Source organism: Rhincodon typus, chromosome 11 (assembly GCF_021869965.1).
Source record: "Rhincodon typus isolate 14 chromosome 11, sRhiTyp1.1, whole genome shotgun sequence".
NCBI classification, from domain to species: Eukaryota; Metazoa; Chordata; class Chondrichthyes; order Orectolobiformes; family Rhincodontidae; genus Rhincodon; species Rhincodon typus.
In genome coordinates, this window is record NC_063342.1 from 14,341,505 (window position 1) to 14,365,968 (window position 24,464).

Here is a 24,464-nt window from a genome sequence, read left to right on the forward strand (position 1 = left end):
CCAGTAGATGTTGAATTGAATTCCTCCCCTAATGGCATTGTTGCCAACCTACAGTCAGAGGACTGCAGTAGTTGAAGGAGGCAGCTCACCACCACCTTCCCAAAGGCAACTAGGGATGGGCAATAAATGCTGGCCTAGCCAGCGATGCCCACGCCCCACAAATGAAGAAAAATTGGTCATTTCACCTCCATTTCATACAAGTGAAAGTCTCATGCCATTGATATAAAAATAGAAGGTGCTCAAAATACTCAGCCAATCATGATGCAACTGTAGTTAACGCCATGTCAGTGGTCTTTCATGGGAACATTAATCACTTAAAGTCCTGCATCGGCTATTACCAACAAAACATATCTATACCTCATGCAATGTTCCTTGATATGCAACATTGCAGGAGATCTGTTTCCTGTGGTGGGCAGTCAGCAGCAGGTAGGGGCCTGGCAGGGTAAAAAAGCAAGAGAGGAAGGTTCCCTCAAATTAAAGTGGGGAAGTAAAACTCTTTGCGTTCTATGAGGGTTCCTTGCAGTGATGTTGTAATGTTGCTTCATATAACCTCAGAACACTAGATCCTATTGCTCCTAAGTGACATCTTCATTACCCACAATGGTCAATTTTGTGTTGCTCTCTGAATGCGATCGATACTTTGGCTAATCTATGTTGTGGGCCATGCAGTGTTGACTGGGACCCTAGGCCCAGTAGAAACTGGGTAAGATGATCAGCACAAGAGAGAAGAAAATAGAATCTTCTCTACAGTTTGTGTTGAATTAAAATCCTGTAACTGTTTTTGTATATTTTGTTTTGTTTGCAAATGTGATGCTCATCCAGTTGAGGTTTTGTTGTTGTCTTCTTTTTTCTTAAGGAACAATATGCTTGCTTTGATAGTTCAGAGAAGGTTCATGAAGTAGATTCCTGGGAGGAAGAGTTAATTTGTGAGGGAATGTTGAGCAGGTTAGACCCAGAAATCATTGGGGGTTATGATCTTCTTGAGGTATACAGGACTCTGATGGATGTTGACAGGATGGATGCAAAGTGGATGTTGGCTCTTGGAGGTGTTGGGGGGAGGTGGATCTAAAACCATTGGATAGAGTTTCAGAAAAAAGCATCTCCCACTCGATGGAAATGAGGAGAAATTCCATTTCTGAGGGCCATTAATCGTTTGGATTTCCTAACCCAGAGAGCAATGAAGGCTGTTTTTATTGAATATACTCAAGGAAAAGTTAGACAGGGAATCGAGGGCTACGTTAGGCTGGCAGAAAAGTGGAATTGAGGCCTCAGTTAGGTAAGCCGTGTTCATTTTGAAAAGGCTCGGGGGGTCAAATAGCCTACTCCCTATTTCATTAGTCATTCTGCTCTTATGCTGGGCTGTGACATGCTTCCAATATCACATATCTTGCGTCAACATCATGAACTCGGGTCAAGGTCAAGTTAGATAGAAAATAAAGTTCCTTCAGGTTTCGCACAAACAATGTACTTTATCTCAATCTTCAGAAGGTGCCTGATACTTCTCTGGTTTCCTGCATCAGTCATCTAATAGCCTTTTTGAATAGGGACTGTAAGTTTAATGCCAGATGAGAGTCTGTTTGTTGTGAGGTCAGTGTTGTTTTTGCATAGATGTCAAAACTATACAGACAGTGTACCATTCAGAAAAAGCACAATGCTATGGAATGTCCTGGTATAAATGTATCCACATCTTCTCAGTCACTATCTTGGTGCAATGGAGTCAGCATAGTGTGTTCAGTCAGTCTGTTATGTGTATGAAATGTACAGCAACATCAGTAAGCACAAACCCCAGACTATGTATATGTTTGCAATGTTATAGCAATATAAATGTTAGTGTTGCTACTAAACTTTAAAACAAAAGCCCAATCTTTGGTTTGAGCCAATATATCAGGAAACAATCAGACTATATCATGTACTGGCAATGGTATTTGACCCAAAAAACCTACACAGACTGAAAACTAGCCAATGTCATTTCACACAGGACCGACATTGTCAGAGTATCAGAAATCTTTTATTCCAATATTCTAAGCAGGATTCAAACCCAGGCTCTGCAAGTTAAAAAGTAACATTGGGTTAAATTACTTCAAGACATGCTTGGATATATATGATGCATTTGCTTTGGAATGTCATGGTGGTGGGCATTTGTCACTAGAGGAATGCAGCCATAAATATCAACTAGTAACCATAAAAGCTTGCCTGAGCATGTCAAAGACTTCCGTAATTTCCTTCAAAAGAGGGATTGACAAATCTCTGAACTTCACCACAGCTTTTGGAGATCTTGGAAATAGGACACTGGGATCATTGTTTATTTTGCTAGCACAGACTTGGTGAGCTGTTTCAAAGAGCAAGTTGTAAATATTGTTGTGACTGCGATTGGTGGTACATATTTCTGTATGAAACAAGGTGCTGACATCCCTTTTTATCAGCACTAAATTGCACAACCACTGTTTAAAAATTTACCCTGTTAATGTAACATGGGAACAGATGCAACAAAATTTCCATTAGTTCCTAAATGAATAGGCCTGCCAATTCTACAGAACAGGTCGAGTAAAAAATTGCCGAAGGCATGCAGACTTTTTACTGACACACCTGATGAAGATGTGATGAGTTTACATTAGACTCCTTTTTGCTGGAGTGTTAAGCTCCAGTTGCTATGAGTGTTTTGTTTCATGTTGCAATCTTGTCTTGGAGATCTAACTTCCATCCCCCTGGCTCCAGTCAGTCTCTGGATTATGTTGACAGAAGACATTGTTCTTGCTCAATAGTTTATCTCTAATATGTCATTTTGGTGTGAAGATATATTTTGATGGACTCTTTATAAACTTAAGTGTGATTCAGTTCTTGTACAAGAATCTAATGGGTCCACTCGTCTGGTGACCACTTCACAAGTGCAAACTATTCCATGATACAGTTGCTATTCTTCAAATGTGATCACGGATAGGTTAAGTCAGCAGAATCTCAGCAGAGTCCAACATTGACTCTCAATTCATTAAGAAATAAAGCCATACAGCATGGAACCAGTCCATGTCCAGTCCAGCTCCAACCAGTCCACTTCAATCATGTTCCCAAACTAAACTAGCCCCACCTGCCTACACTTGACCCATATCTCTCCAAACCTTCCCTATTCATGAACTTATCCAAATGTCTTTTAAATGTTGTAACTGTACAGCAAAGACCACTTTCTCTGGTACTTCATTTCACACATGAACCACTCTGTGTTTAAAAAAAAAAGTTTCCCTTCACATCCTTTCTAAATCTTTCTCTTCTCACCGTAAAAATATGTTCATCAGTTTTGAACTCCCCACCCTAGGGAAGGACCCTTGTCATTCACCTTGTCAATGCCCCTCATGATTTTATAAACCTCAAGTAGAAGTGATGAGATAGTGATATTAATCTTGGTGGCTGTCTTTCATTACTTCCTGAATCAAGGATAAAGGATCCAGTTGTGACATTGCAGTCAATGCTTCCACCCAGGTCAAAGTTAGCATTCCTCTAGATGTGTGTCATAACTTGTTCAGACAAGTTAATCTAGAAATATCTATGAAACACTTTGTTCTGAATATTTCAGCAATAAACTGAGTGGTACTTTATCCAGTAAAACACTGGTCACATTTATGCAGCAGAACTACTTTTTTACATTTGCCAAAGCCCAGTTCAAAATGTGGTGTAGGCTACATTATCTCATTTAGCATGGGGCTTATAGGCTTAGATTACAACTGGCCGAGGCGAATGCAATCAATATATTATCTTTCTAGTGGCCTTGGCCTGGGCTTGAGTGGGAGTGGACTTTAATTGTGTGGAGCTCCATTGCAAAGGAGTAAGCTATTTTAGCATTTGAGCCCTCCAGTATTCAATTACATTGTGTATAATTTGTCACATTTTTCTACTTCTCTTAACAGAAAATAAAATCTGCCTTTTGTAATTTTCAGTTGTCATGCAGACTCTATTGCTTTTTGGGAGAAATTCCATTCACTACAGGTCTGAAGAGGTACTTCCTGACAGCCACCCTCTCCTTCTGAATGCTTAGCTTTAATTTCAAAATTGGAAACATTTGTTCTGGACTTCCTGACCAGAGGAAATAGCTTCTTCCCAATCCTATCAAGACCTTTAATCAGCTTAAGTCATTCAATCGGATAAACCATTAATCTTTATATACGAGGAAATACAAGATTTTAGATCCAAACCTGTTTTAAATTAATCCTTTAAAGCCTCAAAGTTGTTCCACGGAATCTATGCTTCCCCCAATCTTCAAGCCAAATATGGCAAATGAATTTGATACTTACCGTCTAGGCTTGAGCTTTTTTTTGACTTATTTGCAAATTAACCAAAACTAGATAAATTGGGAGAAGTACAAATCAAAGTTAATACAGTGTGGAGCCGGAGGAACACAGCAGGTCAGGCAGCATCCGAGGAGTAGGAAAGTCGATGTTTCAGGTTTACACCTTTCATCAGGACCTGAAACGTCGGCATTCCTGCTTCTCTAATGGTGCCTGACCCGCTGTGTTCCTCCAGTTCCATACTATATTGACTCTGACTCCAGCCTCTGCAGTTCTTGCTATCTCCAAATCAAAGTAAAACAGCTTATTGATTCCTGTCCAGAGTTGAAATTATGACTTTCCCTCTTTGTTTAAAAGAGGTTTTTTCACACTTCTTCCAAGTGACAGTCAGATGTCAGATCAGAATAGTAGTTTGTTCCTTCTTTCTTTGTGTTTTGCAGAGAGAATGCAGAGCTGCTAGACGAAGCTAAGAAGATGGAAATGGCAAAATTCCGCTACATACTCCCAGTGTATGGGATCTGCAAGGATCCAGTGGGGTTAGTCATGGAATATATGGAGACTGGATCTCTGGAAAAACTGTTGGCCTCGGAAGTGTTACCATGGGAACTGCGTTTCCGTATCATCCATGAGACAGCAGTGGGCATGAATTTTCTACACTGCATGTCCCCGCCCTTGTTACATCTTGATCTGAAACCTGCAAACATACTACTGGATGCACACCATCATGTCAAGGTAATTGGAGATCTAACAGAAGAGTTTTATTTTCTGCTTTTGTTTTCTCTTCTCTTGCTGTGTTAAGCAATCCAATTTTCCCTTCTCTCAGTCCATAACCCAATCCCATTCTTGCTGTTTCCAGCTGTGTAACACTATCATTTGTGGAACCTAACCTCATATATCATTCAGCAGGTGCTCTATTTGGTTGATCTGAATGTGTCTGATTGCTTGAGATTCACTTTCCTTTGTTCTGGTCTCAGCTCAATACTTTTCTCCAGTGGTAATGCTGAGGTTGAGAAACAGCTCTGTGTGAAATTGTTGGCTACGCTTATTGACAATGAAATGGCCCATTGTGCCTGTGTTGGCTCCTTGACAGGGCTTTCTAAATTAATCTCATTCATTCTGCTCTTGTTTCATAAACGGGCACACATTTTTTCTTTTCAAGTAATTTCCAGCTGTGGCTTTTGGAAGGTATTGAATCTTGTTTCCAAACAATGGATTCCAGATCATCACAACTCACTGTATTTCAAGAGAAATGCACTTCTTACCTCCCCAGTAGATTTCGAGGGATATGGGCCAAATGCAGGCAAGTGGGATTAGTTCAGTTTAGGATACCTGGTTGTCATCGATGAGTTGGGCCAAAGGGTCTGTTTCCATGCTGTGTGACTCTATCTCAAATCTGTCTCCTTAGGTTACTGACTGTCCATGATTTCTCCTTATTTACTGTCTGTCACAAACCCACATAAATCTAAACATCTCAATTAAATCTCCACACTTCTCTGAGAGGAATAAATGCACATTCTCCAGTTTTGACTGCAGCCTAGAATTCTGTAGCTAACTTTGTTGAGCCACCAACCATTGTCACGTTGGAAAATCTTCAATGTCTTTTGCTTTTAAAACAATGTTTGATGACAAAAGTAAAGAGTCTAGCATTTGAGACATTCCTCATATTAATAATGTGATATGACTCTCTCCGTTTTCATATTGACTTTAGAAAAAGGCAACCTGAGCTTTCTTTCGTTGAAATATCAACTAATTTCATTCATCATTCATGAACATGTGAGTGGTCCTTCTGCTGCTGAAACTCTCCATAATTTTGCCTGAATCTATCCCTGCCTCAGCTCACGTGCTGTTGAAACTATTAGGCTCGCCTTCCATACCTGACTATTCTAATGCAGTCCTGCTGGTCTCCTACATTCTATGCTATGTAGAATTGAGGTTGTCCAAAACTCTGTTTCCGCCCCACCCCCATCACTGTCTTGATGCCAAATTCCGTTTACCACTCACCCCACTGAACTACGCTGAAGAAGGGTCACTGGACTTGAAATGTTAACTGTGTGCTTTCTTTCCAAGGATGCTGCCAGACCTGTTGAGTTTCTCTTGCCATTTCTGTTTTTGTCTCTGATTTTCCTCATCCGCAGTTCTTTGGAAATCAGTGTGTGTCAATAAATTAAACAATTAGGCAAGGCCTCAATTCTTAAAATTCTTCTACTTGTTTTCAATTGCCTCCATGGCCTCACCGTGCCCCCCACCCAACACCCCTTTTCTGTTTCTGTCTCTCTGTCTCTCTCTCTGTCTCTTGTCTCTCTCTCTGTCTCTCTCTATCTTTACAGTCCTCTGGGTTATCTGTGCTTACCCATCTCTGGCCTATTCAACGTCCCTGATTTTAATTGTTCCATCATTAGCTGCTGTGTGTTTAGCTCCCTAGGGCCTAAACTCTGAAAATCCCCTCTAGACCTCTCCATCTTGTTACTTCACTTTCCTGCTTTCAAGGTGGTCCCTGAAACTGACTGACTGACTGACTGCTTTTGACCAAGCATTTGGTCATCTGCTCTAATATCTTGTCTTCATTTGGTGTTATGTTTTGTTTCATAATGTATCTATGAAACACCTAATTTGAAGACACTGTGTAAATACCTACTGTTGTTTTTTGTAAATTCTCTGCATAGATTTCAGACTTTGGATTAGCGAGATGGAATGGATTGTCTAATACACAAGACATCAGTTTGGATGGCTTCTGTGGTACAATTGCATACCTTCCTCCAGAGCGTCTACGCCAGAAGAAGAATTCTGACATTAAGCATGATGTATACAGGTTAGACCCTTTCCTCCTCCTCCTCCTCTCCCTTAATGAAGTTCTCTAGAATAAGAAATTTAGTGTGTGGGGAGTAATTGAAGGTACTTTCTATTGGAACCATCATTGCGTTTTGTAGGAGTATTGTATGGGTTTTCGTCAGGGCTGTCTAGCGAGGGTGAAGTCTCCATAGTTCCAGAGGACTCTGTCATTAGGGAGAGATGACTAAGGGTGAGTTTAACTGGAGGGTTCCCAAAGTCTCAGGGGAGGTTGAGAAGACAGGATCTTCATGGTAACCTCAGCTGGTGCAGGAATTGAGCCCACACTCCTAGCATCACTTTGCATCACAAACCAGCCATCCATCCAACTGACCCCCAATGCATCTACCAACATAATAGAAAGAGGAATTTAAATACTGTGTCAGTGATCTGCTGGGGAGTAGTTAATTATGTGATATCCAAAGTTTTGATGTAGCTAGCGGAACATGTCAATACGCCTGACTTGGATTACAACAGGAAACTCTCTTTTTAATTTGTTACTTCCTTCACTCTCAGATTTGCCTTTTTAGTTCTTTTTGATTTTACAAATGTTCACCAATTGCTTATTTGCCTCTTGCAGCTTTTCCATTGTCATCTGGGGAATTCTAACACAGAAGAAGCCTTTTGCAGGTATGCACCAAGAGATACATCTGTGGGAAAAGGGAAACCAAGGTTGAAAGAATTTTACTGACAACAGAAGACTCTTGGTGCTTTAGAATGCACAAATCTCCACTAAATAAGATATGTTATTTGATCCCTCCTGTGAAAACCAGTTTGCCATCTTTGTGCAAATATGATCCTGTGCTGTGTCTGATGACAAACTTCTTCTTTCTTACTGTAATCATGGATCAGGGCATTGTTCTGGTTCCTTTGTTTCTCCTCCTTCATAAAAGTGCTTTTCTCCACCCTGTGTTCAATCTGTGTAATGATGCTTCCACTCTGAAGGAATGTAATGTAGGCTACATTTTCTGTGCATTCCTAGCTCTCCTGAGAAGATGGTGGTGGACTGTGTTATGTGTAAATTACCACAAGCTATCTTTAATTCGGGGCTATTTATTGAGAAATCTCACCAGACAGTCAAATACTGCAACAATTACTTAAATCTTTTTGTATCTGGCAACCAAAATGAGGCACCTCAAGTAAGCAATTTAAGCCTCACAACTCAACTTAGCTAATATCCAATTATTGGTGGAATTTAGCCATGATTCCAAGCGACTGCCTCTGTCTCTGGATATATCCTTGTTCAATGTGGTTCTCCAAAGTTCTGCTGCGAAGAAACCCGAAGTTGAATTCTTATAGGATTTCCTGTCTTATTAAACTCGTGGTATGACATCATTTATGACACTTCTGAAGTCACCAAGTTTGTAGCTTGCTTTCTTACCAGAAGTAGTTTCTCTGCTCCTTGTTACATTCAGTGTTTGAAACACAGCCTGTCCTGTCATTAACTCCGTCACCTCAAGACATTCCTTATGCGGGCAATCTGCATTTACCACAAGGCAGTAAGTTATCAAGCTGTTATTAAAACAGTTTGTATATGTAGCTTTGACTGACTCATTTTTGTTTTCCTCGGCATTGCTAATTGCACTCAATTCCTAGTCCCTTTTATCTCCGGAAAGAGTTTATTCCATTAGGGGTTATTGCTGATTTTTTTTCAGTCCATGAACAGTTATTAAAGTTCTGAACATTGTCACACCTGTTTCTTGGTCACAAATGGTTTTACAACCCACTTTAATGTGGTTGATTCATAACGGCCTTTAGTCTCACATAGAGGGCAGGCGAGACAGATATCCAAACCATTGAGCTTCAGAGACATTTTGCCAATTTTTGAGGTTTTTCTTGTTTTTTAATATTATCCCACAAAGTATCAAATTTCTTAAATTCCAGAAATGTTTACAATCTGAATTGTAGTCTAACATCAGAAAAACAAAACTGACGGACTTTCCACATTTTTACAGTATTTTCTGGTAGTGTGCCAAAAAGCATTACTTAACTGAACGCTTCCCCTGAATCAACAAGATCTTGATCTTCTCGGAATAAGACAAAGCAAGTTCAAAGCAGGGTTAGGACTGCTGATCATGTTGATCAGAATCAACCTGATTGGTTTAATTCTAAACAAAGCCTGGCAGTTAATTGTCAATCAGCATTGATGTTGCATTCTGCATGTCAATGCCCCTACCAATCAGATTCCCTGCCAATCGATTAGCTCTCTCCTCTTGTGCAATATTAACATTGCTCTTCCCCTTGAATTGGTAATCTTGCAAATCTTGCAAATCTTCCTCATTAGTGCCAAAAAAAAAGCTTCAATTAAAATGTGCTATCTTATTAGCAATACAAAAACTTTTGAAATCCTCATTCTGGCCAATAGAACTAACCATTTTTTTTGTAACATTGAAAGAAAGCCCTATCTCTTTTGAATCATGCTATTGCTGAAACCACCCATAGCATTTGTCATCAGTTGACATTCTTAGCCTCATGATCATCTTTTATCAAAGTCAAAACTATTCATTTTCATATCTCCTCTGTTCCTCAAGCTCCAAAAAAACCATTGGAACTCATTTTTGTCCTATGTATTTATTTTCTCCTCAATAGCTCTTGACCCAGCCTCCCCTAAACCCCTCTGTTACCAAAGTGCTATCAAACTTTTGGGTAATATTTTCATACCTGAAAGACCATAGCATTGTTCAGCACACTCGAGCAGTGTGGAAAAAATAAATCATTGTCCGAAGGTCATCTCCTGCTCCTGGTATGATCTCACTCTTTCACACAATTCCCCTTTAGCTTTTTACTGCTGGATAGCCCCCTGTTCTTCTGACATTACCTCACATTTTGTAATCATGGTATCCTACACTCGCTCATAAATGGCCATACATGCACACTCACTACACATACTATCCTAAAATTTTTCCCCTTTTCTCTGTAGGAATTAGGAACTATCCTACTTGAATTCATATTTTTTCTCGGGAATTGGCACTGTGAAACGCTTTAACATCTCCTAAAAATTTCATACATTTAAAATAACACTGCTGCTGGCAGCATGACCTTGCCTCTAATTTTTTTTTCACTACTTTAGATGCTGTCCTGTGTTTGGACTATGATCTTTCATCTATACTTCATGGGGAAAAATTCAAAATGCAGTTAGTCTTGAAATTGACAAATTACTTTTCATTTGCAATGAATAACCATTAGTTCATCACTGATTAATGGTAACATTGCAAGACATGTGTTGTGTCATTTCTGTGGACTCTATTCTCTATCCCGGGGGGAAAAAAAAGCTTCTTTGAAATTTAACTCTAAATTCCATTTTAAATATTGATTAAAGGATTGAGGAGGGGAACTTTTTAAAAAAAATTTTGACAGTTACACATTACATAGTCAAGTTAAGTTCCTTCTACACTTCCCACAACAATATGCCCAGCTATGATCTCGGGCAAGTGTCTGCGCTATCAGAGTATGATGGTTTACCTGCTGCACATCCCAATAATTAGGTTGTTGTGAATTCGCTTATAATAGCATTGTACAGTGTGCCTTAACTAATTTCATGTGGGATCCTTTTACAGGCAAAGGAGACTTTCATCTTATAAATCTTAACCAGGTTTGAATATACGAGCAAAATCCGACAGAACTGCAGTTCAGGAACAAAACTTGAAATTGCTGGAAAAGGTCAGCAGGTCTGGCAGCAGCTGTGGAGAGAAATCAGAGTTAATGTTTCAGGTGGAGTGGCCCTTCCTCAGAACTGAACGTCCCTTCTGAGGAAGGGTCACTCGACCCGAAACGTTAACTCTGATTTCTCCTCACAGGTGCTGCCAGACCTGCTGAACTTTTCCAGCAATTTCTGTTGAATATATGAACCATAGGTGCAGGTTGTTTTCGAATAGGAATTCAATGTCAAATTTCTGACTGCAACAATTTGTTGCAATTCTGTTAACTTCGCCAGGATTAATGCCAGTGTTGACATGCGTTATCAAGCATTCGATTTTAATTACATCTGTTCAACTCAGTTGATAAAACCCCTACTTTCATGGATGAATTCTGCTTCTTTGGGGATGAAAACCTGCCATCCTTAATTGGTTTAGACAATATGTGTCTCCAGACCCACATCAATGAGGTTGCCTCTCAACAACCCTTTGAAATGGCCAAACAAGTCACTCAACTCATAGAAATTTGATGACTGGTGATGGTCTTACCAGTGATGCCATTCCATAAAAGAAAAAAATATGCCTCTGTCACATATCCTCTCAACCTTCCCTTCAAGATTTTGTAATTTCTTTTCTAATTGAGCTACATTACCAAGGCTCCTCATCTCTGCAATCATTTTTTGTGAATCTTGTCCTCAACCTTTACAATGCTTTCATGCTTTAATTGGAAGTTTTACCAGTGCTATGGCCAAGCTTTGTCCTTGCTGCTGTTTGTCAAGTCGCTGACTTGTAAAAATGGATGTAGAGTGTCTCTTGTTTCTCCACATAAGTCACTGTACTTCAATATAAGCACTTCGAGATGTGATAAACAACCTGTTCAATGTAAGGGTTATGCTTTATTAAAGACTGTGTTCCAATTTATTTGTTTTCTAATTTTAGCTGAAACAAATATTCTACATATTATGGTCAAAGTAGTGAGCGGTCTTCGTCCTGATCTGTCTGCGATTCCTAAATCAAGACCACCAGCATGCAAGGGCCTGTTAAAGTTAATGCAGCGATGTTGGAAGGAGGCTCCCAGTGACCGCCCAACATTTCAAGGTGAACACTACTTTAGAATTGGATTGACAGGGTATTGTTGTTATTATTAACCACAAATCGTACACCAACAGGAAATAATCTCTATCCCATTATGGCCACAACTTATTTTGAACAAGCTTCAGATAATCTCTTCTTACTGAACCTGTGTTTTGTTTCTTTTCCGATGCCAACCATTCATCTCGCCTCTGTGACCTGGGCTCAGTGCCAATTAAGGCAGTTGTTGTATTGCTCATTTGTGCCTGTAAGAACTATACCGAAGTTAAAGCATAATGTTCAATTGTGTATTGCGATGAATTTCAATCCAATGAGTTTGGTCTTGGCTGTATGTTAGGGTACTGCCCTCTTACACTGAGCATTGTCCCAACCTATCCTAATGAACCACTGCTTTGATTTCTCTCTCCCTCTCTCTCACCCCAAATCAATTGGTCTAATTAGTGCATGTTTGAAAACAACTGTTACAATCTAAAGGGATAATATGCAAAGAAGACTAATATCCTTCATTTTGCTTTGAAAGAGATCACTTCAGAAACTGAAGAACTTAGCACCAAGCCGCAAGAGATAGCACAAGAGAAACCACGAGAGCAGCCTGTGAGTTCTGGCCAATCTCATGAGGCAAGCAAAAAGGTAAAACATACTCGGGTTTTTGCTTCAAAGAGGATAGCTGAATCAAGTTAGTACAGCTCAGAGAAATGCTAGCCAGGATTTGGTTCTTGGGACATGACAGCAAAAGTGATACACCTCTTTACCACAACACAATCGTTTACTTTCAGTGTTACTGGACAAGACCAGATCTGAGAACATGGATTCAAATCAAACCATAGAAACCAATTGTAATTAAATTTGTTTATTGAATCTGAAACACTTGAATAATTGTTGTGAAAAACCTTCTGGTTTATGAATGGTCTTTAGGGAAGGAACTTTGCCCAGTTTTGCCTGTGGCTGTGCTTAAACGAGGTGATTGACCCTTAACACTCAATTCACAGGCAGTTGGGATGGTGAGCAAATGCTTGCATACACCATGAAAGAATAAAGAAAGCAAAACCAGCCTTGATTGGGAAATGCTACTTCCTGCTTAGTCAAAAGTAATAAAACAATTTGTACATAAAATATCTGAGGTCACCATTGATGTTGCTGAAGACATTTAGAAGCATGGAAAATAGTGACAGGAGTAGGCCATTCAGCTGTTTGATCTTGCTCTGCCATTCAATATAATCGATGTAATAAATTTCAGAAGTAATTATAAGGTGTGTCTCACTCCCAATTTTCTGCCCCTTTTTGCTCAAGGCATTGCCTCTTGGAGGATTAATGATGACCTAGCAGTCCTCCACTTTCTCGCTTGGGCAGTTGTTCTTTGTGTGAAAGCCCAGACAACCAAGCTGATGATACATGCCATTGTTGTGCTCTATCTCACTCCAAAAAAATTACAAAGGCCGATTTAATGCACGGATTGGGACACTGTTTCTCCTAAGTAATCAAATTTACTAACATTGTAATGTAGTCATCAAAGTAGTATAGGCAAACACCGCATTCTATCTGTATGATATTTAACTGATTATAGGAAATCCACAACAGGGGTCAGTCAGAATGATGAGGACATGTTGGGTTTCAACAAAAGATTGTATGCAAAGGAACCATCATGATCTGAGATTTCAGAGAGAATGAATCCCCCACAAATAAACAGTAGAAATTTGGGAGTGAGGTTCTCAACTTTTCGGCTTAATACCAAAGTATGGTATTAGATCAATCTAAGTACTAAATTGAGGAAATACAGGACCCCAAAATGACAGTGAATCTAATCTCTCTTCAGGCTATGAGATTAGACAAGAATACTGTGCAATGAAGTAGCATTCCTAGTAAAATTCTTTTGGATCATCAGGACGGTGGACAAGTAGAATTACAGAATCCCTACAGTGCAGAAAGAGGCCATTGAGTCTGTACTGACCCTCCCCACCCTATCCCCTTAACCCTGCATTTACCATGACTACCCCATCTGGCCTACACATCCCTGGACTCTGAGGGGCAACTTAACATGGTCAATCCACCTAACCTGCACATTTTTGGACTGTGGGAGGAAACTGGTTTCCTCCAGGTGTTCCAATGCTGATACTGGGAGAACATGCAAACTCCACACAGTCAGTCACCCGAGGGTGGAATTGAACCCGGGTTCCTGGCACAGTGAGGCTGCAGTGCTAACCAATGGTCCATCATGCCACTCCAAGTACCCGGATGATCGACATTTGGTCCATGTATTTCCTGCTTGCAACATGCTAACTCTCACATGATTTAGAATGCGTTGGGAGAATAATTTTCCCACAAAACGTGTCAACACATAGGAGGTGCTGAGGGGAGACCTCATTACCTGATGGAATAAGGGAAAATCAGAGAGCTGGTTAGCTCCAAATGGCTTCTGGTAGAAATACACTGCCAATTTTCAGCTAAAGAAAGTGTGTGCTACACGCATGTCCCAGAGGCAGGAACAATGAAGTAGATGATATTTGAGAGAGTCTCTCATCTTTATCTTCATTTAGCCTATGAGAAATATGTTTATGTAAAGTGTACCTTCGAATCATGTTTCGGAATGGTCTTGATATTGGAAGTTTTTCTTAGCTCGTGGGATGAATATTTGTTGCCCGCCCATAGTTGTTCTTGAAAACATGGTGGTGAGCTGCCACCTTGAATGAGAGGTCCCTGTGAAGCAAATACTTTTAGAGGGGGAATTCCAGGATTTTGACTGAAACGGCGATATAGTTTCAAGTCAGGATGGTGTGTGGCTTGGCGGGGATCTTGAGGGTGGGGATGTTTCCACGTATTATTGCACTTGCTCTTATTGAGTACTAAGGATTTGGAAGATGTTATTGAAGAAGATTTGATGGATTGTCTGCAGTGCTTCTTGTAGGTGGTACAGACTGGTAGTTGTGGTGACGGATGTTGAAGGTGGTGGATGAGCTATCAATCCAAGCTTTGTTTTAAACCTACCTCGATGGAATTGAGCTTGTATTTTTTGACATTGTATTCACACAGGGAGGTGGAGAGTAATCCATTACGCTCCTGACTTGTGCCTTGTAAATAGTGGCAGTCATTGGGGAACAAGAGGTGAGTTATTTGCCACAGAATTCCCGGCCTCTGACCTTTTCTTGCAGTGACATTGGTCTGGTCCAGTCCAGTTCATTTTCTGGTCAATGGTGACTTCCAAAATGCTGATGGCGATCGGCAATGGTCGTGAATGTTATGAGGACATGGTTGGAGATGGTCATAGAAATAGAAGAGGTCCTTCAGTCCATCAAGTCTGTCCTACCAAAATTGGATTCACATGCCAGACAATGAACCAACGTCAAAAGTTGCCTTTTATTTAGTACCCTCAACCCTATCTCATTAGAGTAGTTGGCTGAGGTCAAGGAAGATCACACCAATGAAATGGAAAGCCCCTCACCTGGAATTAAGAACGGATTGCAATAATGCAGAGATTGTTGGAGATTTGAAATAAAAGCATAAAAAGCTGTTAAGTACTCAACAAATAGTGAGAATGAGAATTAATCTTTTAGATCAAGATGATAATTCTAATGAAAGACCATCCACTGAAGCTGCTTAAAGCTGCTGAGTAATTACAACATTTTTTTGCTTTCTGTTATAGTGTTGAATTTTAGTGCAGAAAGCTTTATTCTGCATCTAACTTATTCTGCAGTTGATCCTGTCAGTTGTTGGTATAAGTGAGAAAGGATACTCGCCAGATCCCCTATTCTTAAGATATCCCTACTCTTTGTTGAACATGGGATTGAGGGAAAGAAACAGGATTTGTACTAATCCAGTATTTCAGCACTTGTCTAGACTGACACTGCTCCAGTAGTGAAGGCATGCTGCATTGTCAGAGATTCGGCCTTTTGGACGTTGTGTTTTGATGAGAATGCTTTGGCCCAATTTGAAGGGCAGGGAATTCTTGCAGTTTTGTGACAGGCATTTTTCCCTTGACCAAGCCCATTATAATTCATTATCTGCAAACTGATAATTTTCCAAACCTATGACTTTATACCACCGAAAGATAAGGGCATCATGGGAAAACCACCAAGTTCCCCTCCAAGTCTCACACCACCCTGACTTATAGATATATCGCAGTTCCTTCACTGCCACTGGATCAAAAGACTGGAATTTCCTTCTCAACAACACCCCAAGTGGTTCAACAAGGTAGCTTACTACCACTTACCATAATAAACACAGATTTGCCAGTGACACACTCATTTCTTAAATACGAAGTTGTAAGAGTTTCCTGTGAATTAAGTGGCTACTTTGTCTTACCAACATAGTCAGGGCTATTTGTACTTTTTTTTAAAAATGCAATTCATTCATCTTGAATTAATTTACAATTGCTTGAGGATGGGAAGGGCATAACATAAATGTAGGTTTGATGGATATATTGAAGTGGCCGTACTTGCACACCACTATCCATCGCATAATACAAGGTGACTGAGAATACATTGGCCTTTTAAGGGGTTGTCAATCTTCAGGAATTGAAGATTAATCTCCAGGGTTATTTTCAGCAATAATAACATATGAACATTGAAAAAGTTAGCATTTTTTTTGTTCTGTGAGAGATTCTTTTGTTCGTTTATAAATACATTGGAGATTTATGGGAGTTGGTGCAGAAAATGTTGCTTGATTGCCATTCGGGAATTGACTGACTGATTTACTGATGATTCCTCTTTACTTCTTGCCTCAGCATTGTCCTCCCCAAATCACCTGTGAAAGCAATGTGATGAAATCTCCAAGAATGCATTCACTAGAGTTGGTAACTCAACCTCCGATTGTCTCCAGGCTGGGTTTAGACAAACACTGCACCGTAGAATAAAAGGTGCACAAGCAAATCTGAATAGGGGGTCTGAGCACCCATTTTTAGATTCTCTGGAAACCAAAAGCAATCTCTGTGCCTGCCCTATCAAGCCCATTCAGAATCTTGTAGATTGCAATGTATGACATGAGAGATAGTAGGAACTGCAGATGCTGGAGAATCTGAGAAAACAAGGTGTAGAGCTGGTTGAAACAGCAGGCCAAGCAGCATCATAGGAGCAGGAAGGCTGACGTTTCGGGCTTAGACCCTTCATCAGAAATGTATGACATGATGTTTTTTGTTTAATGTCAGGATCCACCAGTAGCAGTTGAGCAGCCAGTTCAGAATCAGCAATACAAACGGACCTCTGACTGTGACGAATGCAGCCTTTCGCAGCTACTGTCTCAGCTGGACTCGGGCTTTGAATCAGCTGGGAACGAATGCCCAGCAAATGGTGAAATAGCTGACAGCAAGAAGAGACTGTCAGGGATCTCATCCATTGACTCTGCGTTCTCATCCCAAGGATCCATATCATTGTCTTTTGGAAAGGAAGCTGGAGGGATTGGTAAGTTGACTAAACTTTGCAACATGGTGATGCTTACTTAGCCTTGTTATTAGTCATCAATTGCATTAGGTTCCTGACTGTAGGAGGTGCCAGTTTTCCTCTGCCATATGAATCTGAGCTCTGAGTATTGACAGGGAGCTTGACCATTGGAGAGATCCCTGTCACCTTGCCTTGTCCAAGCACGCTTTGTCCATGAAAGGGGGTCACGATTCAGGACACTTTTAAAAATAGTTTTTATTCATTCATGGCATGAGGTGTTGCTGACTGGGCCAAAATTTTTTACCCATCCTTAATTGCCTTTGTGAAGATGGTGGTGAGCTGCCTTCTTGAATTGCTGTAGATAGACCTGTATTAGGGAGGGAGTCCTAGAATTTTGACCCAACAAAACTGAAGGAGCAGTAATGTATTTCCATGTCAGGACAGTGAGTGACTTGGAGGCGACCTTCAGATGGTGATGTCTGTATCCTTCTAGCTAGTAGTAGTTGTGGGTTTGGAAGGTGCTGTCTAAGGAGCCTTGATGAATTTCCGCAATGCATCTTGTCGAATGTACACACTGCTGCAACTGAGCGTAGGTGGTAGAGGGAATGAACGTTGTGAATGTGGTGCTGGTCAAGCAGGCTGTTTTTGTCTGGTCAAGCAGGCTGTTTTTGTCCTGATGGTGTCAAGCTTCATGAGTGTTACTGGAGCTGCAGTCATCCAGGCAAGTGGGGAGTATTCCCTCACACTCCTGACTTGAGCTTTGTAGATGGTTGACAGGCTTTGAGGAGTCAGAAGGTATTACTTGCTGCAGTATTCCAACCTTTGACCTTCTCTTGTAGCCACTGTGTTTATATGGCTGGTCCAGTTCAGTTTCTGGCCAATGGTAACCCCAGGATGTCAATACTTGAAGATTCAGTGATGATAATGCCAGTGCAAGTGGGAACATCCAATTTTCTTTTTCCCCTCTTTCCGTAGCCTGAAAGTTTCTGGAGCCATACTTAGCACCAAATCTACCTGAAGAACCAAATATAAATTTAGAATCTTCTGGTAACATATGGTTTAGCAGCACACCTTTGGGGAACATTTACCCCCAAGACATTGTGGGTGCCTTTAGTTACAACCAGAATGATATCCAGGGTTAGCAAGTTCTTTTTCCTGATTGGTAACATGAAAACATTTTGGTATTAAGCTCTCATTGTACTTGTAGCCATGGTCACCAATTTATATCATCAATAACAGTTTCAGCTGTCTCTTCATACTATTCACAATGCTGAGTTCATACTAAATGACCAACTTTGCTGGGAGCAGCTTGCCACTGAATTTTGCAAGTTAAAACATATAATCTGTTCAAATTACTGTCACAGTTTAGTCATCAGAGCTGACTATCCATAGCAATAAGCTCTTTATTGTTAAACACTTACACTGTGATCCAATGGATTGCGTTCTAAGTGTACTATTGAAAATGTGGAACATCAAATTGAAGGGTCTAGGCCCGAAATGTTGACTCTCCTGCTCCCCTGATGCTGCCTAATCTACTGTGTTCCTCCCAGTTCCACACTGTATTGACTCCGACTCCAGTGCCTGCAGTTCTTGCTATCTCCCAACATCAAGTTGCTGCGGTTTTCTAAACTTTGCCGATTATTAATCTCCCAAGTAAAACTGCAGCAATGATCTATTTCTATCACATTACTCCACAGTTAAAATCAAAGTTCACTGCATGCAGATTTTGGGAAGAATTTTGCCATCTGGGAGTGGGTTTGTGGTTTGCGAGGGAATTCTGTGGGCAACTTTCCTTCTGCCTACCACTTACCAATTCTATTGGTTACTTTCCACTTGCCTTCAATCTTAAGCGGCCGCTTTCTGCGTTGGTCACAATCTTTCTGCCCCAGTGGGGTTGGGTAAAGTGTGACATGCTGGCAGGGGGGTGGGGTGGGGGGTGTTGCAGGAGGGGGTACGGGAGTGTGGGGGAAATGTTGTTTGACAAGGCAGCCTACTCTGCCTTGATTGGGGATGAAAGCGTTTCTCCCCTGACCATTGCATCCACCTGGGAATGGATGCAGTCCCTGCAGTAGCAACTTCTCCTGGTAGCTTTGTTGACCAATCAGATGCCTGGCAGTTCTTGGAATTGGGTCACCCTCCAAATTGGTTGGATATGAGCTTTCTGCCCTAATTGGGAGCAGGACTGGGTGAGAGTTCCCTGTTGATGTTTTGGACATGTTAAATTTCTGCTCAAAATCACAACACGATTGCCTCTCGTCAGGTTGTTCCACTTTTTTTTGCTGTCTGTATTTCGTCAGTGGATGGACGATAGATCCTCATGTTACTACTTTTCTTTTTGTTTGTGTTTTGAAGAAAGAGTTACTATGTTATCCTTGCACTTGAGGTGCAAGAACTAATTGGCTTCCATTTTCCTTTTCCCCCCAGAACAATCCATGTCAGATGTTCCAAAGAAGAAGCTCTATGAAGCCATTGTGTCTGGGGACATTGGAAAGTTGATGAAGCTCCTGCAGCCTCAAGATGTGGACCTGATCTTGGACGATGGCATGAGCCTCCTGCATTATGCCGTTCAACTGGGCAACGAGGAAGCTGTGCGGTTGTTGCTTTTGTACAACGCCAACCCGAATGTACCTAACAAACGGGGGTCCACGCCACTTCACCTGGCTGCAGAGAAGAACTTGAAGGTTATCGCCGAGCTGCTCCTGGGAAAGAAGGCAAACATAAACGCCAAGGATGAAGACCACTGGACTCCACTCCACTTTGTCGCGCAGAGCGGTGAAGAAACCCTTTTGCGGTTGCTACTGGACAGGAATGCTTCAACTAATGAGGTGGACTTTGAAGGCCGAACAGCACTGCATGTTGCTTGCCAGCACAGCCATGAAAATATAGTGCGTGTTCTTTTGAGCCGCGGGGCTAATGCCCAAGCCAAAGGGAAGGACAACTGGACGCCTTTGCATTTTGCTGCATGGCAAGGCCACCACACCATCACAAAGCTTCTCATCAAGCAGGCTGGGGCAAATGGGGATGTGCTGACAGCTGACGGAAGGACCCCACTGCATCTTGCAGCCCAGAGAGGGCAGTACCGAGCAGCTCGTATCCTCTTGGAGTTTAAGAGCACTGTGAATTGGAAAACCTTGAGCCGCCACACGCCCCTTCACCTGGCAGCCGAGGGTGGGCACACCAGCACTTCCAGGCTTCTTATCAAGCACGGCGTGGACATCAACGCAGTGACTGAGGATGGTTGGACTGCCCTCCACCTGGCATCCAATTGCGGTCATCTCCAGACTGTGAAAATGTTGGTGGAAGAGCAGGCCAACTCTGAGATCACTGGTTCCCTCCAGAGAACAGCTCTCCACTTTGCTGCAGAGAAAGGGCACAGTGAAGTGGTCAGGGAGCTTCTCAACTGCACAGAAAATATCATTAACATCGCGGATGACGAAGGTCTAACACCTCTGCATTTGGCAGCCAAATGTGGACATCTAAAATGTATTGACATCCTCCTTGCTCATGGTGCTGATGTTAATTTACACAACGCAAAATTTCAGACACCTTTAAGCCTGGCTGAAGAATCTGGCAATGGCTTGGCCATTGATGCTCTCCGGTACCTGACAGACTCTGAAATAGAAATCTTGTGAGGTGGTGACTGGTGACAACAAGGAAAGGCCTCCAGAACCTGCTGAGTCATTGCACAAGATTAACAAAAACTCGAGGATTGTTTGAACTGAAAACTGTGCGTTTGGTTTTGTTTAAATCCTCCAATTTAATGGAACAGTCCGTTTTGATGGGCATGGATAGAAAATTACCTGACAGATTCCCACCAACGTCTCGATTGTGAAGGAGGTGCTTTGTACTTGGATTTCAGAGCTTCACAATATAGAATATGCTTCAGCATCGTCAAATCCCTCTACATTTAAACATCTGTATTGTCCTCTTATGATAACTGCTTTGAAGACAATATTACATGGTGGAATAGCTTAAAAAAGCAGATTTCCAGAACTATAAATGTGCAATTGCTTGACTATCCTACCTGGGTTCCATGTTTGTGCCATAAGAGATGTTACCTTCATGTTGGACAATAAACTTGGCAGATTCATTTTTATTTTGGAAATCATTTTTGCAGACATGATGGGCTGAAAGGCTTCCTCTTGAGCTGTGTATTGTGCTATGACCTTATTACTGAGGAGGTTGCCTACCCTCTCACCATTTGAAGCAAAAATGCAAAACAACATTTGGGTGACAGCCTTCACACACACTGCATTGTAAAGGACCTTGAGGGATTACCTCAACTATCATCCTCCATTATGCACATTTGTACTGGTTTTATTATTTCTTTGATGTAGCATTGTTGTGGTTGACTCAAATGTGCAGGAACTTGTCTGACTGAGTCTGAATGCAATTTGAATAAGTTCTGTTTCCTTATACCATGAGGAAATTATTTGTGTGGTAGCATAAAGGTAAGGAGTGCTTTATATTCCTTGGACCAATTGTTATGTAACAAGCAAGCTTGTTGTACCTATCCATCTTCAGTGATTTAGACTTGCATTATTGCTAGGGGGTCATGAATTCAAATGTCATATTTGCCAGTAATGTATTATTAACCTTCATGTTTGTGCACAATACAATTGCAATTTCCCCTTTTACGTCACATTCGACATTTTTGCATGCAAAGTAATGCGATTGTATATTTCATAAGTTAAAAAGAAAATGATATCCAAGTGGATCTTGGCAAAACATTACAAGAATAAAATGAATAATTTTCATTTCTTCTTGCCACAATATTAGTATAAAATTGGTCCCAAAAAATGTTATACTTTAAAACAAAGATTACCCACTATAGACTCTTCAGTTTTATTTCGTATTAATGACCTTTTAAAAGTTTTTTCTTTTATCTGGGTGAGCAATGGGGTTGGTAGATTTTTTTTTTCCCATCACTCCTCCAATTCAAAAACCGGGAGCAAATAACCAAGAACATTGTGGCGGCTTCTTTCTGCAGTGATCCTAATTGGGAAATGTGGATGTACAGGTTTAGTTCTGGCTATGATGCGCTCAGACAAATGTTTCTCTGTCCCTTAATTTACATTTAATGACTAGCTACTTGGGGCAAGATACTGAAACAGCACCAGGAGTCGCATTGTATGGAAGAAGGAAATGCCTCATTAACAATGATTTGCTGTTACCACAAGGATAAGCGATCACACTTGCATCACTTTAAATTTCCCCAGTGCAGCACAGTGTGTTTAAAAAAAAAAAAAAAAAAAAAATTTTTAATCCAATGTATATCCAAAATTTTAGATCATTAGTCGTATACATTTTTTTAAAATCATGTTTTCTACTGAACTGGAAATTTGTAAACACCTGCCAATTTGTAAACTTTCCTCGCCATTAGTAATTTACATGTAGGCTGTTTACACCAATCTAACTGTTACCTTAATGGAGCAAAATACCTTCACCTTTGTATCGCCTCCCAACCTGCTGGTAGGCATAGACCCACCTTACAAGCAGAATAAAACCTTGTGCATCGCACAGTGTAATTCTGGTCTCTTGAACTGATATTAGGAAGTTGGCCTGTTCCAAAACCTTTTTGGAAAGCCATCTGTGCCATTTTAAGTTGAAGTTCAATCTGAACATTTCAGCATCAGCGATAATTAGATGTATTGTGCATTAGCATGAGTAAATGGAAAGGGACTCTGCTTTTGGTTAAGGCTGATAGTCTCCTTTTTGGCTGCCACTTATTTAGAGAACTCTTGCTGCATGTAGCTATAATACAGTAAAGGAAGCACAGGGGCTGAACGTTTCCCATTGCTCCCTTGCTAGTGTTGATGGAGGTTAGCTGGCTAGGAAGGGTATGTTATTGAGGTGTAAATAGTGTTTCAACACATCAGTATGTGGGCCATCATGTATAACATTTTAACGTGTCTCAGGTGGTAGCGCTGATTTTTCATTTTAAGTTTTCACTTATCTAAATTGCTATGCGATTATTGGAAATATGTACGCTTTAGTACATCTCATAAAAGGCAATGTTTGCTTTGTCCTTTCATAGATTACTGATCCTTATTGTAACTAACACTGTAATTACACTAATAATAAAAAAAGACATTTGTTGTCCATATTTAAGTGTTGTGAGTTTTCTTTCTTGCCTGTTTGGCATTAAGTATCATTTGAAGGGCTCTGGTGCCACAGTGGGTGAAATCAAGTGGGTATGTTACCAATCTGATGAAACATCACAAACAGAAATGTTAATTTTGTTTTTCTCTCCATTGATGCTGCCAGACCTTCTAAATATTTCTAGCATTTTCTGGTTTCATATTGGATTTCAGGCATCTGCAGTATTTTCCTTTTGTAATAGTTCCTGAGCTAGATCTGGGATAAAGTATCATTTCCTTCGGAGATGTGGGGCACTACATCTTCCTCCATTTCAACCAGACAGATGTGAAAATTAAAAGTTCCCACTTCTGATCAAGAGTGGACCTTAGTTGAGAACAAAGCAAAGCTCAGTTAAAATGCCCTGTTGACATTCACTGACTTGTCACTTACTTGAAGAATGATCACTGAGGATTGTGATTTTGGATGGCTTTGAGGAAGGATGTTTCACTGGGGAAATGTTCTTAGCTGTGTTTAATGGAGAGATATTGTCAAATCTGCCTAACCTGGAGGTGACATCATACAAAGAACAAAGAAAATTACAGCATAGGAACAGGCCCTTCGGCCCTCCAAGCCTGCGCCGATCCAGATCCTCCATCTAAACCTGTCGCCTATTTTCCAAGGATCTGTATCCCTCTGCTCCCTGCCCATTCATGTATCTGTTTAGATACATCTTAAATGACGCTTTCGTGCCCACCTCTACCACCTCCGCTGGCAATGCGTTCCAGGCACCCACCACCGTCTGCATAAAGAACTTTCCACGCATATCTCCCTTAAACTTTTCCCCTCTCACCTTGAAATCGTGACCCCTAGTAATCGAGTCCCCCATGCTGGGAGAAAGCTTCTTGCTATCCACCCTGTCTATGCCTCTGATGATTTTGTAGGCCTCAATCAGGTCCCCGCTCAACCTCCATCTTTCTAATGTAAATAATCCTAATCTACTCAACCTCTCTTCATAGCTAGCGCCCTCCATACCAGGCAACATCCTGGTGAACCTCCTCTGCACCCTCTCCAAAACATCTACATCCTTTTGGTAATGTGGCGACCAGAACTGTACACAATATTCCAAATGTGGTCGAACCAAAGCCCTATACAACTGTAACATGACCTGCCAACTCTTGTACTCAATA

The 24,464-nt window shown here is 40.9% G+C and overlaps 1 protein-coding gene across 1 annotated transcript in view; it reads left to right on the forward strand.

The window, feature by feature from the left end:
* Positions 1 to 23,302, forward strand: part of ripk4 (receptor-interacting serine-threonine kinase 4) — a 57,572-nt gene extending 34,270 nt beyond the window's left edge. The window contains exons 2-8 of the mRNA XM_020529038.2: positions 4,715 to 5,006; positions 6,938 to 7,083; positions 7,681 to 7,730; positions 11,675 to 11,833; positions 12,348 to 12,457; positions 16,965 to 17,217; positions 19,621 to 23,302. Coding sequence (XP_020384627.1) covers positions 4,715 to 5,006; positions 6,938 to 7,083; positions 7,681 to 7,730; positions 11,675 to 11,833; positions 12,348 to 12,457; positions 16,965 to 17,217; positions 19,621 to 20,828 — 2,218 coding nt within the window. The 3' untranslated portion in view covers positions 20,829 to 23,302. The remainder of the gene's footprint in view (positions 1 to 4,714; positions 5,007 to 6,937; positions 7,084 to 7,680; positions 7,731 to 11,674; positions 11,834 to 12,347; positions 12,458 to 16,964; positions 17,218 to 19,620) is intronic.
* The last annotated feature ends 1,162 nt before the right edge of the window (positions 23,303 to 24,464 follow it).